Raw genomic sequence first — 18,305 nt, 5'->3', positions numbered from 1 at the left:
CAATACTGTTTACATGGGCTGGTAAGAAAGCCTTATCAGTGGTAAAAGGACGTTTCTTTTCTCCTTTCCCCAGCTGTCACCTTTGTATGAGAGCGTGTATACAGTTTTGTCCTTTCTCCAAAAAAAAAGAAAAATCCTGCTATTCAGGATTACAAGGACTCTGAGGAAGAGGGCAGAAAGAGCTAGTATTTCTGATATTTTAAATAAAGTTAGCAGCTTCCTTAATGAGCAATAAGTAACAGACATTGATTGGATGGATTTGCTGGATGTTTGCAGTAAAATTTTTTCTGTTTATGTCATGAGTTTCAAAAACTCATGTAGTTTTTGAAAGAGAGAAGAAAGAGAAGAAACAAATGCTAAAGTTTTAGGTGGTCCTGTGAGAACTTGTAATATAAATTTTGGTTTGAAAATTCTTTACAGTAACTAGCCTTGCACCCTGAGCCAGCTTTCTTCTGGTTTTGTTTGAGAAATCTGTCACCACACTTGATGTACTACTGAGGATCTCACTAGAATGTTTTTTGGTCACAAGCTATGAAGGAAATAGTAAGCAGTTGAGAAATAATACATCCATACAGTACATTTTGAAGTAATACAGATCTGAATGCATGTTACAACTGAGGATTTAGTTGTAATAGGAAATAAATCAGGTTCTTATGGAGTTTAAATTGACCTGGAGTCGCATTCATCATTCTGACATCCTCTGACACCACTTCTGATGATGTACATTGGTCGTGGGTTGTTCTTTCACAGGGATTGTGATAGAGTGGTTTCATTCAGCAATACATAAGATCAATACTTTATAAAATACAGAATTCCAAAAAACTGTATCACAAAACATTATGTAAAGGTTATTACAAATTGCTAATGTGAGATGTTTCATCTGTGCTCCATTAAATACCTGTCTATTTGTGTGTTGACTAATTCAAAGAAAACTAATTCAGGTTTTCTGTATGAGTGTTTATTGAATTGACCCTTTGTTGCATTTTACAAGAGGATTTAAACATACAAACTTGTTTACAAGAGGATGTAAACATACAAACTTGTTCAGAACTGACAGTGCTGCAACACAGTCCATAACCAAATGTTGCTAAACCTTCAGTTTTTTTCAGTTTTTTACAAAATTTTCTCCCTCTTTTTTAATCCCATTGAGTGCAGCAGAAGGTGCACCATCAGTAAATTAAGACTACCTTCTCCAAAAGAGCAGCACCAAACTAGCTGGTTTTAGGCACTGCTTTTTCTGGATTACTGTTGGATTGTGGAGTTACTAGAACTTGGTCATCGGAGAGGTGGTAGGGATAGAACCAGCTGGAGTTCAGATTTGCTTCCATAGGTTTGCAATGCAGTTTGCAGCGTGTCTGCAAAGCACTTTTTTTTTGGCACAGAATTTACTCTTAAATTATTTTCAACTTTCTTTTTGTTGTTGTTCACTGCCTACACTGACTGTGTATCTTCTGTCATGCTAGGCACTATTCTGAATATATACATAAAATTTTTTACATCTTTTGTGACCAGTTGAATCAACTTCTGCATGTCTCTTAATAGAACTTCAAAGGTGGTTTTATTTGCTTAAAGTGTTTTCCACATATGATGATGCATGAAACTCGTGTGCGCCCATTACAGGAACTCAGCAGTCGGGGAAGCCATCGGGAATAGTTAGCATCAGCAAAGAGAATTTATGTAGACATAAGTGGCTTACTGTGAAGGTCATAATTAGTGAGTCTTGTGATTAAAATTTTGTCAACCTTTAAAAAAGTCTAGAGGCAGTGACTCATTTTGTATAGCATTTACCTCTTTGACATACAAGCCTGTTAAGAACAGGTGCAAAAATCTTATTTAGAAAGCTCCTGAGTCCTGTTTTTGAGAAAAGATGAGGCAAGAGGTAACTTGAGAGAGAAATCCCCTTAGAATATATGTATAGCAAATGTACATATTAAAATATTAGAAATGTGGTTATGCCTAGGAATGGCTACCTGAAACAGAAGCTAGACAAAATTAAGAGAATAAAAGGGGGTGTTTTATTGAAGGCCTTCAATAGGTACACCTTGGGCAGTCAGAGGCCTCTGAGGGGCTACACCCCAGATGGACGATGGTTGTGAGTTTTTCAGACAAAGTTTGGTCCATTTCCATTATCAGGGGTTAGTTCTCCAATTACAGTTTTAGGTAATGAAGTCATTTACTCCAAGTTTGCCCCCTCCCCAGTTCACTGTTTACATCTCCTGGGGCCTGAGACAATAAGGTGTCCTTCTGGAGTTTCAGGCCTAGAGAGGAATTGTTTTGTCTGAATAAAATGGGAGAACAGTAGCTGACAGGCTATGGAGTTTTAGAGTTACACACTAAAGCAGTACAGTATCTGAAAAATATAAAAGCTAAATTGTAAGGCAGTGGTGGCATGATATTTTGCAAGGCCTATATCCCCATTTTGCCAGCTCTGATTTGGTTTCACTAGTGGTGTTTAGTTTATGTTTGGTGGTGTTGTCTGTGTATCAGGATTATGCAGTTACCTGAAAGCAGGATGTTGCACACGTTTGGGTTCAGGTAAACTCCTGAAACTGCCTCTGAAGTCAGCCTGGATGCCCATAAGCATAGACAATGAGATCATTGGCACTACTGCTACTAATTATAATTATAATAATTGAATAATAACAACGATGATGATAATAATAACAACAGTAGTGGTAGGAATAAACTAGTATTAATTTCTTTTTCTCCTCAAATATTGCTTAAAATTCCCTATTCTTTGATGTTTTAAATGAACCAGAAGTTACACAAAAGTATGCCAAGAGGTTTTCCATGCCCTGGTTATATCTCTTTCAGAGACATACTTTGAAGGCCAGTAATTTCATCTTATTTCTTCTACATTGGGTGTGAAATATACATAATTATTAAATGCAAGTAGAAATGTAGCTGCAACTAAAGTAAAGTTCATTTTTTTAATCCTTCATTTTAATGGTTTGAAGAAATTTTAAATGAAACATTATACTTCCTAGTACAACTTGGTTTTGAAAATTTGAGTTAGGTGCACCTTCTTCTTGCTTCTTGATTGTGGTTTACTTGTGTTCAAGATGTTTTAAACATGTCACATGATATAACTGAAAAGAAGTTTCCTGTTTTCTCATCTTTCACAGTTTTCATCAGTAGAAGAAAAAGATATGAAGGCAAAATGGACTTTGTGATATAAGCACTAGTACATATCTTTTTTATCATAGGCAAATCACAAACTGATCGTTATAGCAAACACACTTAACAAAATTAATTGTGTTTCTAGGTTCCATGGTTCCTTTCTCCATGCGGATTTTGCATGCTGAACTTCCTCAGTACCTAGGAAATCCTCAGGAGTCACTTGACAGACTGCACAGTATGAAGATCATTTGCACCAAGGTAACAGCATCTCTAGGCACTAACATCTCCTAATATTTAAGAAATAAATTTTACTGTCCTTATAAAGAACATTAAATTTCAATTATGACATTTTTTACTTCATCTTGATGAAAATAAGAAGTTTGCTATTAAAAGTAATGAAGTGCCTCTTGCATTTTAAGAGAGATCCTTCTCTTCTCTGTGGTAGCTCTGGCTCAGTTGAGTAGAGCAGAGGACAACATTTGTGCTTTTGCCAGACAAGATGTGAAGCACAGTAAGCAGATGTGTTTAAGGACGAGTAGGAGAGATTTCTGTCCTTCACTCAGCTGTGTCCAGCTTGCTGAAAACAGTTGTTAATGACCTTGATCCTTCAGAAATAGTCCAAATAACTGGTTTTAGAAGCAACAGTCATTTAGGAATATAAATACAACCTGCTGTGTTTGGCTGGGGTTTTTGTTTTGTTTTGTCAAATGCTATAATAAAAAATTGTGGCCTAAATTATAACATGGGATTTGTCACTGCTAACATGGGATTTGTCAGTGCTGAAATTGGAGTCATGGTGTTGTGAGCGCTAACTTTGTCCACTAAAACCAGCTGAACCATAAATATTTGTCCTTAAATGTTTTTCTTCAGAGAAGTCTTTCCCAAGTAGTCTAATGTACCAGTGAGCATGAATTTTACAATGTGGTAAACTGTAGAAGAAATGCAACATTATTGCTTTATCTATGACACTTGAAAGTTCAAACTGTACATAAGATAAACACGTGTGATTACTTTTCATTTTCATTATTCCTTGCAAGTTTCCTATATTTGCTCCTTAAAATAACTTGATAAGGGTAGTGGAAGGATTTGATAATTGCCAACTGTGTAGCTGTAATGGCATTAAGTGTGTGACATCAACTTTCTTCTAATACAGTAATATGTAGGAGAACCAAATGTTTACTGTAAAAAGCCCAGTTCTTCTTATTATGAGGGAGAAAATTGAATTGTTTAGGTAATAAGAAGTGAAAGTGGCATTTTTTTGCAAAGTTGGAAAGAATTGGTTTGGAAACTGTTGAGAAATATATCCAATTTGGCCAAGAAGTGGTACTTCTTAGCATTTGAAGACTGCTGTTACCTCTCATCTAGTATCACTGTCCATCTATTCTCTCCAGCCCTCTTCTTCATAAACAGTCCTCAATTTGAAGTAATTCCGTTCTTGTAGGAAATGCCATGCGCCTCTATTGCAGGATTTCATTTCAGTAACATTTGCCTGCCCCTGTCTGCAGCACATCAGCTCTTTCACATCTTGGGTTTATGCAATCTGGTATCAAGTGCTACACTGCCTGCCCTCAGTCACTCCCAAAACTAAACTGGTTTCTAAGTTCCTGAATCTTGTAACAAAGAGTAAACACTGAATGTGAGCGAGGGAGTGACTGCTGAGCGGGGCATCCATCAGCTGTCTGGCAGACTAGATCTGGCCATATCTCAGTTACAGTGTGATCAGCCATGATTCTATGCAGGTTAAAGATTGCTGGTCAGTAGAGAAATGAAATAAAAGGAAATTAACTCTGTCCCCACACACACACTCCTTTACAAGAACTTGAACTCATCTACAGCTTTGAGGTGGCTCTGCCTCTGATGCTTCTCTACAAGTGCGTATCCTTAGAGCATATCCAGAGTACAAAGGAAGCTTGAAATACAATACAACATTTTGTTTGAACATAGACTAGGCTGATTATTTGTTTAAATAAGGGAAACACAATATGGTGGAGAAGATGAAATAGAAATAGAGTTACAAATTAATATATATTTCCCTGCCCACTAACTTCTTGAAGAACAGGTCTCTTTACTCATGTTCTCAGTCCATCAATTGCTAGTGACCTGGGTCACTGCGAATTCTGTTATCCCTTGTACCCTTGGAGAAAGCTGCTTCAAAGCGGGCTCTACATCTTCCAAAAGCTCTTCTGGGGAGTCTCTTGTTCTCTGCACTTGGTGTTGGTTCAGAGATTGTCACCTCTTTGCCTCTGCCTTCCTGTGTCTGAGTTTGCAAGGTTTCCCCTGTGTTAGTGTGTTCAGTTGCAGCAAGAAAGACAACAATATCCCTTTGGTCCTGACAGCTTCCTCTGAGGCAGGATATGGTAGCCAGGACAAGCTATTGTCTGTGCTGATGGATGCTTCTTTTTAAAGTACAATAGACAGATAACTACTAACAAATAAAACATCCTTCTTGGAAATATTTCTGATCAGTTATTCTAGATACCTCATTCCAGATTACTTCATTTGTTTGCATTCATTAAATACCTTAGTTTTTGGAGAAATTCAAGGACAACTGTAGAAAGAAGAGTGTGAAAAAGGACAGCTTGTAAACATAACTGTTTTTAAAGACAATTGTGAATTGGTGGCAGTTTAACCATTTGAATCAGGGCTGGCTTATAAAGAACATTGTTTATATATATTCTGATTTTTGTACAGAAAAAAATCAGAACCATTTTGTTGTTTGTCTAATAATCTCAATCTCAACTGGAATGTTCAAGAATATGGTTCTAATACTTACGAAAACCCATGGCATAACCAAGAAAATAACATAAAGGGTGTACACTCATTAGTCTTAATATTTGTATGTGACACTTGGGAACCATTTGGGTTATAACAGAATTAATTGGGGAGCTTTCAACCAAAAGCCTCTAGTGTTTTACCTCCCTATTTTAAAAAGTGGAAAAATAATCTTTGGTCATCCGTATTTACAGAAGGGCATACGAATCATCATTATGTAAATGAGATGATCTTGGAGTCATAAAAGCTAGAAGAAAGAAAAGACCTATTAGCTCACCTAGTCTGTCTCTGCAATGCAAAGTTGTTTTGTAGTTTTTAATGAGCCAGCCTATGGTGCTGAGGCCACATCCCCTGGGAGGTTATTCCAGGCTAATGGTAGTGCATTCTGATCATAAGAAAATTTGTCTTTCTATTTCATTTCTCTTTCTTAATGAAAGGGTGAGTTTTTTTTCCTGTTCAATACTTGATTTTAATCTGCTAAATTCTTTATTGCTTTTGGTTGTATATATTCTACAGACACCTGTCAACTTCAGATTAACCATTCAGTTTAAAAGATGGAATGGTATTTATTTTGGTTACTTGGTCTTTACAGCCTCCATCTACTTACATATCTCTGGTACCTGAAGCAGGATTGAAGGTTGAGTGGAAAAATGTTATTTTAATTTTTCCTGAATATATGTTTCCTTTTTTTTTTTCCTGCAATAATGTTTTTTACCTTTTCCAGTATTCCTGCAAGTGTCTAATCTAATCTGGTTAGATATTTTGCATCTTCTTCTATATGAACAACATTTGGGAAAGAAATTATCTGTAGTGCCAAATGGGTGTTATAGACTGGGAGAGGAGTCCAGTGAAATTGTTGCAGTCTGTGTTATTGCTGGTCTTCCCAATATGAACTGCCTCAATGAGTTGTTACACCGCTAAGTCTGCCTTCAAATAAATGCTCTTTGAACAGCCAGGCAATAAGAGTAACAACAGGAACTTAAATCACAAAACGATTTGTTCTTTTCAAGTGTTCATTTGAAAACATAGGCATCATCAATTTAGTGCTAATTGTGCTAAAGACATGCTAAAAATGCATAGCTGGAGACCAAAATGTGGAAAGGACAACTGTCAGGCTAAATGTAAACTCTTCTTGTCTATAAGTACCTATGCTTCCCTAGATGCCTGAGGGAGAGCTGGAAATTTACACATTTCATAGCATATTTCACTTTTAAACCCTAATTCCTCAACTGCCAGAGCAGTTGGGCTCTTCTACCAGGTGAGTGGAGCAGTGGCAAGTGGTTTAACACTCTGGCTTCCTAAAAAGGCCTCTGGAAGTGTTACCTCGGCAAAACTTGTCAGAAGTACTTTGTGCCATTTGCCCATCAGCCAGAGCTTCTGTAGTTCTACCACTCTCCTTCATGAGTAGTTATGTTCCTCCCTGGCTCTTTCATACACACTCTTCCATATCTCCTGGCCTTCTGTTTTACTCCCAAATTGGTGAACTCAGTCTTTTTGAACTTTTCAGTCTCTCTGAACTTCTCAATCTCTTAGGTTTGATTACAGTAAGCTTCTAGCGGCTAAGGTAACATAAGTTTTCTGGTTTTCATATGTTATGTTCATTTCATATGTTCAGTCTATAGGGTATTTGTCTTGACAAATGTTTTTAAGTTCGTAGAAACTATGATGACCCTGTACCAGTCTGAGTACCCAAAAAAGCCACAGTTCCAGAAGCACCAAAAAAGGCTCAGTGGTGGTATGCATGTATTAGCAATTCTGGCATACAGGCATTAATAGATAGGGAGTGAAACAGAAGACTTGGTGAAGTAATACTAGCCAGTGAAACTAATTAGTGTGCTTAACAATAAGGGTTCAAAACAAGAAAAAGCACAGGTCATATGTAAAACTGATTAATTAAATGTAGAAGTGTTCAATCATATTTTTCTTCATAGTAGGAACATGGGTGGTTAGAGCTATGTTGTGTGACATTGCTAGAATAAACAGTTTGCCACCTAAATATTTCATACTGATTAAATGCAATCATTTACACTGAGAAGCTGTCAGAATCATTAATGTTACTATTAAACAATTATTGGAAAATGGGGAAATACCCAAATACTGGAAAACTGCAGGTGTTTTTGTACTTAGGGGCAAAAGAGAGATAAACCTAGGGAATAAAACAATTAGCCTCAAATTATCACCAAGCTCTGTTTTAATGATGTTGAGCTTGAGGTCACAGCTAGATATCCCCAAGTAATGTCACAGAATGGTTAATGTAATACTCTAATTGTATGCTAATAACTAATTCTTCCTTTTTTTAATTATGTTAGTGGCAATGTTTTCAGAGAAATCCATTGTCTTTTTAAACATGACCGCATGTTGCCTTGATCAAGGCCCCTCATTGTATTTATACCATTTAAAGAGTAGGAATGTCAGGCCTTACCGAACCTGAGAGGAAATCACTAGATATTTTGTAGGGGAAGAGAAAGATCAGGGTTTTTAGACCATAGAAAGTATATTATAAAGTGGTTTGGATTTGTGGGACAGAAGAATGTGGGGTTTTTTTCTGACAAGGTTCTTATTACACACTAGCATCTAACACTGAAAGGTGGCACTTTGATTTCTAAGTGATTTCTAGGTGGCTGCACTGCTTTTGAAAGTGGGGCTGAGAGTCAGTCTTGCAGGCATACCACTGCCAGCTCATAAATTGCCACCTGTCAGCTAAGCTGCAGTACCTACTGGTGTATGCTCCTAGCCTCTCAAAATCTGAAATAAGGCAGCTCAGTCTAGCCCGCTGACCAAAGCTTACAGTAAACCATATTACCTTGGATTTGTCATGGCCTAACAATTCTTACCAGGAAAATTAGCCTGCCTCAGCTGGCAGGTGGTAAATGTTCTACATTCATTGTATGTCTCTCCTTGCTCTTAAGTTCTTTGTAGCTGAATTAATGAACTTAACTTCAAAACTTCACTCTAGTCTGTGAAATCTCATAGGGCAATTTCTTCCAGGTAAATATTTCTAAAATTGGTGGTATGAGATGACTTTCTGGAGGTACAGATTATCTTGATTGGCTGTAGAAAATGCCAACACACTTTCCAAGGCCAGATTAATTCTATCAATCTTCTTTTTTGAGGACTTCTTCTGTTGATTTTAAGTGTACTTTGTTGGTTTAGGAAAAGACAGTTACTTCTTATACTGCCAGAAGCTGAAAGCTACTTTATTTGGAAGTGTGCTCAGTCCCCAGAAGAGGCAGTGCCTTCTATTTCCTTTGTTGGGTAACCACAGTGGCTGATGAGCCCTGCAAGTGGTGGTTTTTGAAGGAAATCTCAGGTATTACTCTACAACCAAAGTTATACATCTGTAACATGAAAAATGGGGTCATCTGTGGGAATTGGAAAATGAATTTGGAGAATCCTAATGGAATTAGAAAAAGGAAAGTTGACTTGTGTTTCAAATGGAGCCTTGCATGCATACTTTAAGTGCTTCAGACACAAAGCACTTCATACTTCATTAAGTATACATTTCCATTCTTCCAATAAAACAACAAATGTTTCATTCACTCAACAATTTACATGATTTTAAATTTACGATAAATTTTAAAAAAAACCAATAATCCCTAAAGTTTGAGAAGGAAATTGTAGTATGACCTAAGAGGAATACTTCGTTAAAGACAAAACCATGAAACTAAGGAAACTAAAGCCCATACTTAGGGAGAGGTCAGGAGGTTGTGGCCTTCTCTGAAAAAAATCAGTTTTGACTTTCACAGTGGTCATTTCATTTAATGTTCATTCTCTCGTGGAGCGTATTTCCAGTTTTACTTAAGAAAATGTGTATGACCCCAGAGTGTGCTGACATTTAATGTTCTGTGAGTATCATAATTTGAACTCTAACATCCTTCTACAGTATGATGACTTTCTTACTTTGTGCAATTGATCTAGCTATGGTAATAACCAGTAATTTTGAACTGTACCTAGTTGAAGCATTCCTGCACGAATTGGTTTACACAAAGACTGTCCATTGTAGATAATTTGCATTAAATATATAGTGCTGTTTAAACTCATGTTGCTACTTTAAAAAAATTACTACAGATACTAGAAAATTTGGAACAAGGCTTAGCTGAAGATGGAAGTATGACTAACATTACACAGGAGAACAGACAAGGTAGGTATTAAACATTTTTTTCACGGACAGTGTGTTTTTATTGCTTGCCTAAGTGTGCCAGAAGTTTTCACAAGACTGCCCCAGACTGGTTACAACTGTAGTTTTCTAATCTTATAGCCTACTCAGCCCCTGAAATGATACACTTTGTACTACTTTTTGCTGGAATTAATTTCACAGTTTTGCCTTTGATCAGATTTGTGCAATCAATCAATTCTTTTTCTTACTTAGGAGAAACAACATGGCTGTTATCCTTTAGTGATGAATATATAAGTGTGTTGCTTTTGCAACTAGATAGGTGTTTCATCTTAAGCCTTGGCTGACTGACCCCTCTCACACCTCATGCCTGCCATCCACTCAGTTTTTTCAGACTGAGCTACCACCATACAGTGGCTTCTCTGGCTTGGGGTGCTGCTGCACAGATGGCTGAGTCTCACTGTGGCTGCATGGTACTTGGACTCCTGAAATATCTAAGGCACTCTTTAGAATAATATTTAGATTATATAGAGCTATGTCATCATTTTCATGATTGTATATACAATTATGTTTTCTCCTGTTCTTAGTGATGTTGCTTCGATAGTTTAGGGCGAATTACTGCACAAAGAAAGGTGTCCAGGACAAGCTTTTTTTTTTTACAGAATTTATACTTATGAGGTCACTTGAGTATACTTGAAAATTACACAAGAGGAAACATTTTAGGCATTGCTATGGATTGTATGGACCCCTTGTGATGCCTAGCAAGTTCAAAATGTGCACACTAAGAAAACAAAAAACTTTCACCTTTAGCTTACAGTCTGAGAAATGTTACCAAGTTCTTTCTAAGAGACCATTCACACAGAGCCCATGGAAAGTCTAGCTCTGAGATAGAAGAGGCTGGATAGTGTTAATAGCAGAAAAAAGTTATAAATAATTCCTTAAACTGTCTGTAAGGAAGGGTGCAGACCTGTTTGAACTTTTTTTCTACCTGCTCTTCAATTTGACTGGATGTGAAAGTTGCTTTAATATGTCACCGTACCTGACTTGATTCACCTTGTGTATGCATCCTAAAAACATGAACACATATGAGCAGCATATATCATAAAGATATTTACACATATAGTCAAAAGAATACATTTACAACTCTTCTCATAAGGTTTAGGAAAAATGGAAATAATCTTACATTGAAGTTAGACACAGCACTTCATGAGTTCCTGTTCTTGTACTTTTTTTGCCTCTGTTCTTCTGCTTACTTCTCCCTGTTAGCATTTTCTGCCAGAATTTTCATTCTTATCTCCACATCTTTTGTTTTTTACAACTTTAAAAGCAAGGTGTTGATCCCCCTTTAAGGTACAAGGACTTTTTACAAGCTGAATCATAATCCTGTGTCCTGCAGTCTGCGTCACTCATGGCTCCTTGCTTTTCCTCTCTGCTTCAGAGCTCAGATGGGCTCAGGAGGAGACATAGTTAGAAAAGCAGCAGCTTGTAGTTATCAAGAGACATGGCTGCAGAAAATTTGGAGCGATCTTCACTTGTCTACTGTGCAGCTGCCTCTAGGTTTAAGACTGCCAAAAAGCCCAGGGGACATTTGCAGAGGCTGTTGACTGCTGTTGTCTGTGGAGGTCAGCCAGGTCTGCTCCCTCTCTGCTTCATCTCTGCATTTGGAGCTCCAGGAGGCTGATAATGGGTTTGCTTTTTTTCATTTGAGACTTACTGAAGCAAACCTTATTAACTTTATGTGGAGACAGCCCTAATTCATTATGGGGATTATGCTTAGCATGTAATTTCCATGCTGCTGATGTAAGAAGGTGCAACACCAATCAACTTAAGATGTGCATCTCTAGCCTCGAACAGAGCACCTCATTTGCCAGATTTTCAGCAGGCAGAGAGATTGCACCACTTGCCTGGTAACACATTCTGTAAGATGCCAATTTTGTAACTTCACAGTGCCTATTGAAATGAATGGCAGTGTGGAGTACAGAGCCCTTGATGAAAAAAAGGAAAAGCAAATGCTTAGAGTAGAAGCATGGATGCATGGACCGGCAAAGAGTGTTTCAGGCATCTCAGTAAAACACAGTCATCTGCTGTTGGGTTTTGGTTTTGTTTACTGCTTTGCAGATTTTTTTTAACCCCTTTTCTCAGTGCTTATAAGCCTCATCACACAGAGCTACAGAATTTCCAGGTCAGGTTCCTGTTCAGTTTATAGCACAGGCTGAAGACATCTGGTTTGCCTACTTTGCAGTCCTTTTTTTGAGAACTGTAGCTGGTGCTATCTGATTGTTAATATGAAATCTGGATGTCTTACGGTGTAGGAATCAACATCTAGTTTGTTGTCACCTAACTCCTACAAAACTGAATGTGGTGACCAAACTATGAGAACATGCAAAAACAAGAGATATTTACTTAAGTGAGATAATGAAGGGCAGTTATTTAATTATGTTTGGATTTTACAGATTCTGCTAAGGAAAGGAAAAAAGGAAATGTGTCATGAAGTATTTATTCATGGTTTGCAGTATCGTCTCCGTTAGTAGCACTCAGGATGTGTGGTCCCAGGGGAATTTCTAAAACAAAAGCTAGGAGAAATGAATGATTGGAAGGTATAGTGGATGAAATACTGGGTTCAGGCTTGGACCCTACATTATAACCCTCTTGTTGACAAAGATAATTTGCAAATATTCATGGGTTGGATTTTTTTTTTTATTGTTGAAGAGGATGGAAGGATTTTTCCTTTTTAGGAAAGGTGATAGGCATTTCACCAAGCTCTTCTTATTTGTAATGATTTCTTTGTGTGCTGAAAGAATTATCTGTGTAATCTGCCATGCTTTCATCAGTGACTACATTAATGATACAAATGAGTGGTCTCAGCTATCACAATTTTATTGAAATAGCCTCTTCTCCCTTCCCCCCACTCTCTTTCAAATCATTACAGTGACCTTGACAGCTGATTGACTGAGATACATATATTTTTCAAATGGACTAAATGAATTGTCCTAATGTTTATTTTTGAGGATTAGAGAAATATTTCTGGCATTGATCTATGGTACTGTAACACGAGAGAAAATAAGGGTCTGTGTGCACTGTTCTCTTACAACATCAGGAGTCTGTCTGCAAAGCAAAAGGAAAAAATCTGCTGCAGCTTTTAATGCCTGCAAGCTCCAGGAGAATAGGGAAAGCAGACAAGCTTGGCAGATTTTTTTCAGCATATCTCTCAGCCAGAGGCAAGCACAAACAGTCCCAGACTCAGACATTTCTCACTCTGCATGTTTTGGCTCTTAAATGACATTCTAGCTATGTTTGATTTTTTAATTTATCACATTTAATGCTGTCGATTACATGTTTTTAAACTGTTGCTCATTATCGCTTGAATCCTTTTATGCACCTTTTGTTCTGATGTTGGAAAATGTGTGGTTTATTTTGGTGTTTAATATTTGGCCTGAGCTGAGAGCTGAGTGACTGTCTATTGCTCTACATTTTTGCCTTGTCTATGGTACCCAGAGCTGCTTGAGCAATTCCCTTGGAGAGATGCAGAATTCTCTGATGCTGCAGCAGGGCTGAGGATTAAAAATTCTAGGCTAAACCCCAGTGGTGTTAACGAGGGGGACCTTTCAAAATCGTAATTCATAGGACCAATAATTGATGGCAAGAAAGAACCTCTAATTTATTTGTGCAAATTCACAAGCTGCTCTTATTTTGCAGCCTCTGTTCAGCTGTGGAGGTCACGTCTGGGCCGGGTGATGTACTCCATGGCAAACTGTCTGCTAATGATGAAGGTACGTGGGTGGCAGAACTGCAGAGGTACCGTATATTCCAGAATAGAATGTCAGAGAAAATGCCAGTGAATTACTGGTGCAGAGATAAGGGAAGACTACCTGACAGTACATTAAGGTTTTGCTTAGTGAAGAATTAATTAGGCTTAATAATGTCTTATTTAATAGATAGCTGTTTGCAGTAATGTTCTTTGGGAGCATATCTGTACTTATTTCTCCCCAAATCATCCTAGAGAACATGCAATAACAATACAGAATTTGCATTTTTAAATTGAATTTTTCAAACACTTAACTAAATGCTCTAATTAAAAGCAATTATGTGCTCTCCCTTTTTCAAACTGTGCACTAGGAATGTTGCTCTGTTTGTGAGGTTTAATAACGCTGTAGCTTTTGTATCTGATAGAGATCCGAAACATCTAAATACATCCTCCCTTGTCAACTGATCTCAGTTGTAATATGTCTTCTTTCAAGTTTAAATCCTCACTAGTGGGTAGGGGTGGAAGAGAATGCAATAAAAGCAAAAGTGACTAGCTGTGACTGCTGGGGTTTTCTGCCTTGATTCCTCCTTACATTGTTTAACCAATTGTGTTCCGTTTGGTGCAACACTCAGCTCCTTGTATTCTGGAAGCAGAAATAAAACTACTTCTGCCAGTCCTGTTGTGGTCAGGAAAACAGGGGTGTCACCATTCTTGCAGCAAACTGCTGTTACTCTGAGCCTGACTGTGCTCTACAAATCAATTAGCAGCAGCAGCCTTGGAGCAGGGATGTCAGCAGTGGAATCCTCACAGGCCAAGATTTGCACTCCTGGCTCCCTGCTCTTCAATTACCCAAGGTCATGCCAGACCTGATCATCTGATGTTTACTGAGCTACTTCCCAAACAAGGCTCCATTCTTGATATTACAATACCTCAAAAAAGTATGGTTTGGTTTTTTTTTTTTTGTTTTTTTTTTGTTTTTTATATAAGAGCCATCTATACAGCTTTACTTGAAATGGAATATTCTTGTTGTGGGAATTAGGGGAAACATACATTTATTTTCATGATTATGTTGTAATAAGAACATTTCTGTCTTGCATAGAAATAATTGTTCATTAAAACAATTTGTCTTTTGAAGTAGGTTCATGACATAGGCTCATTTTTTAAATCATTCTCTTTTTCAGTAAACAAGTGAAGAAAAGCATGAACTGCTATCCCAAACAAAGTAGAATATATAAATAAAAATAGTGGTATATATATTTTCAAGAACTTCACTTTACTTTTTGCTGTGAATTCTTTTTTAACTCGTGTTTTTCATGTGTACACACAAATCTACATGCACACACAGTTCTCACCTTCCTCTGGTTTGATCTTGTTAGCGCTATTTTCTTTGAGTAACAAATACATTTGTGAATACCAATTATCATCTTTTTGGAAATTATATTTCAAAACTATGGCAGCTCAGATACTTCTTAAGACCAGTTGTATTTAGGGCCTGTCTCACAGCTGTTGAATTAGAAATTTATGATTCACAGTAACTTCCAAATTACCCACAATTGCATGTTAATGCATAATTACTTCCATATGAAATTTGCATTTCAGTGAATTGGCTATAGAGTACCTGTGAGTCTTTCAGTTTTCAGGAATATCCCCAGACCCTTCTAACATGCAGCAGTCCTGTAGTCATCTTCTCCACCTTCCAGAGTATTCAGCATGAATCTATTCAGATTAGTTTTAAACACACTTTTGTAAGTTCTCCCATTATCAGTTGTATTCATTTAACACGGTTCCACCCTTTTTTGCTGTTGTATGATATACTTTAAAAACTGCATTTGTTTTTATTCGAGTGTTTCAAGTGTGTGTAATTTAAGAAAAAAGGATTTCATTCTCCAAGTCAGCACCATCTATTGCCATCTAGTGACCATTTACAATATTGCAGCACTGTGCTTGATCCCCGCGTACTGTTAGGTGATGGAATACCTTGGGCAAGTAGTTGATGATTATGATTATAATAATAATTTATTAAAGTAAAACGGTGTGACTTAGGTATGAAAAAAAAAAACCCAAACATATTATCTTACTTTTACTGATCTCTTTCTTTTGCCAAAAAAACTACAGTAGTATTTAACAGGGAACAATCTTGTCAGGATTGACACTTGAAAATTTAAAAAAAAATCCACCTTGATTAGATGTTTTCCCTATAACTATTTAAATCTAAATTCTTTAGCCTCAATTCTTGATTAGGTTTATTTCATGTCATATCTTTTCTGCATTACTTACGTGAATCAAAGAATTCTGTTTATGTAGTGTAATGATTTTTTCCTTTTTAAATAGGTCTCATTTGTTTCATAGTTAAACATCTCCTTAAATTTTGAGATGGAGGGTTATCTTATTTTAGGGTAGAGAGTGAAGACCAAGTGGTTCACCCAGACACAGGAAATGAGTCATGTCTCCTACACCCGGGGGATATCCTTCCTACGTACTGAGCTCTGCCTGCTGTGTCCCTTTATCCGTGTGACCAGTGACAGTTTGGTAGTAGTTCAAGGCAGTCTTTCTTTCCTATTCATCTCCCTTTCTTTGTATAACCTTTCTTAACTGGGTTCTGCCTTATTTCTGTGCACCATTGTTGGACTTAACCAAATGACAAAGAAATGGTGGATCCCAGTTCTATCAACTGATATGAAACAGCATTCTTGTTTCCTGTGAATAAGGGGAAACTTCAGGATAGATGTGGAAATACAGCAGGAGGAGAAGGGGAGGCCATATAACCTCTCACTGTAGACTTCCATTTACAAGAACTGTGGGCTTATGTCACTATGAAAGCATGTGCTGAATATAGCAGCATGAGGGGAATGTTAATTTGACATACAGCTGATGATGTGCATTGTTTCATTTCAAAAGTTTATCTGCAAAATGCTTGTCACTTACTAAATCACCATGGAAGTGTCTTAAAAACTTTTTAAGTTCTTTTCATCTGAGGTAAAATCACTTTTGACATCATCTTACCAGACTTTGCTCTCTCTAAGGAATAAACACTTAAGTATTTTCCATATATATTATAAATGCACTCTAATTAAAAGCATATTCTGTGCTTTTTAGTTTTCTTCAGTGTTGTGTTAGCTTTTGTAGAACTTGCCCTTCATAAAACAAAAGCATTAAAATTGATTTTAATCTGAGTAGAATACAATTAAAATGGTACCAAGAAGGAGGTAACAGCTTGTGCTAGTGACACAAGGGAATGATGCCTGAGGACTTTGGTTCCTGTATGATTTAAAGGAGGATGACTGGCTTTTGTCTGAGTGCTGCAGTACAGCTCTCTGGATTCACAGCACTGTGAATCTCTGCTTTCATAACCCTTCCACAACTGCTCTAGATGGAGAGGAAGGATAAGTTATCCCTGTCCTCTCTCCACAAAACAAAGTATTTATGAACTCCTTGTAACTAAGATTTTTAGTCTAAGGTTTCTTAAACTTATTCTCAGCATTCTACACATCAAGGTCATTTATTATTTCTAATTAAGTACTTAAAGGTGGTGATGAGGGAAATATGAGAAAGTGTCATGCAGTAGCCATGAAGGGAAGTACAGTTATACTGTGGTGCATTAGAAAAAACATACTCCAGCAAGTAGGTCCAGGGGCTTTCTAGAACTATTTTATACTATTTGCTATCATTATATAGTATTATATTTTATAATAATGTAATAATATATTATTATATACTATTAACTATTATTATACTATTTACTAGTATATGTAATGTTAGCCCCAAATTTCCATAATAAAAGAGGTAATAGTAAATGTTAGCCCCAAATTAATAATGTTAGCCCCAAATTTCCATAATAAAAGAGGTAATAATAAAACAATAGGCCAATTCTCATTCATATCCTAAATAGTGTAACTTCAAACCTTCTTTTGGGATTTTTTTACAAAGATATGGAAAACTGAAAGGTTCTTAATCTTTTTAAATTAAAGACCATGACAATATGTCAGCCCCATCTCTAAGTCTTAAGATCACAAACTGTAGTCATTGGGGTTTTTACTGGCAATACTTAATATGTTTTACTCCTCACAACCACATCTTGTATCAATCAAGATTTAACTTCTCAGAGGAGGTGTGTATTTATCATTCCACCAGACAATCTTTGTTGTGTTATGTCACATTAGCAAAACTGTGAATGGGAACAGTCTTTAGTAAGTGAGACCAAATATCATCTATTTTACAATGTGCTCTAGCAGAAGGAACTGTCAGAGAAGAAGCCTCTATAACTCACCACAGAATAGTATTATTCTGTATCACATGTAGGATATTCAAGAAATCTCCTAATGCTCTTATCATAGTGTGAGGAGAATAATAAATGAATATTAAACTCACTGAGGGATCCGCAGGTGACCACAGAATGAGGTTGTATTTAGAAGTGAGCCTAGATATGATGATGTTTCACAGTTTCATCCTGAAGCCATCCTTCATACATAATTTAGTCTCTTGTCATCTCCTGGAAGAAATGGGTCCTATTCCTGTGACAGATACTGCAAGGCATGGGGTGGGTGAGCACAGATG

General features: G+C 37.0%; 1 protein-coding gene across 2 annotated transcripts in view; it reads left to right on the top strand.

The window, feature by feature from the left end:
- The window catches only part of TRAPPC12 (trafficking protein particle complex subunit 12), a 51,399-nt gene that overhangs the window by 21,964 nt on the left and 11,130 nt on the right, over positions 1-18,305 (top strand). For both annotated transcript variants that reach the window (XM_005487227.3, XM_074538132.1), the window contains exons 6-8: positions 3,266-3,378; positions 9,961-10,033; positions 13,703-13,776. In XM_005487227.3, the coding sequence (XP_005487284.2) occupies positions 3,266-3,378; positions 9,961-10,033; positions 13,703-13,776 (260 nt within the window). The remainder of the gene's footprint in view (positions 1-3,265; positions 3,379-9,960; positions 10,034-13,702; positions 13,777-18,305) is intronic.

This window comes from Zonotrichia albicollis, chromosome 3 (genome assembly GCF_047830755.1).
Source record: "Zonotrichia albicollis isolate bZonAlb1 chromosome 3, bZonAlb1.hap1, whole genome shotgun sequence".
Lineage (NCBI taxonomy): Eukaryota > Metazoa > Chordata > Aves > Passeriformes > Passerellidae > Zonotrichia > Zonotrichia albicollis.
Note: the sequence above shows the minus strand (reverse complement) of the source record. Positions and strands in the feature narration are given on the sequence as shown.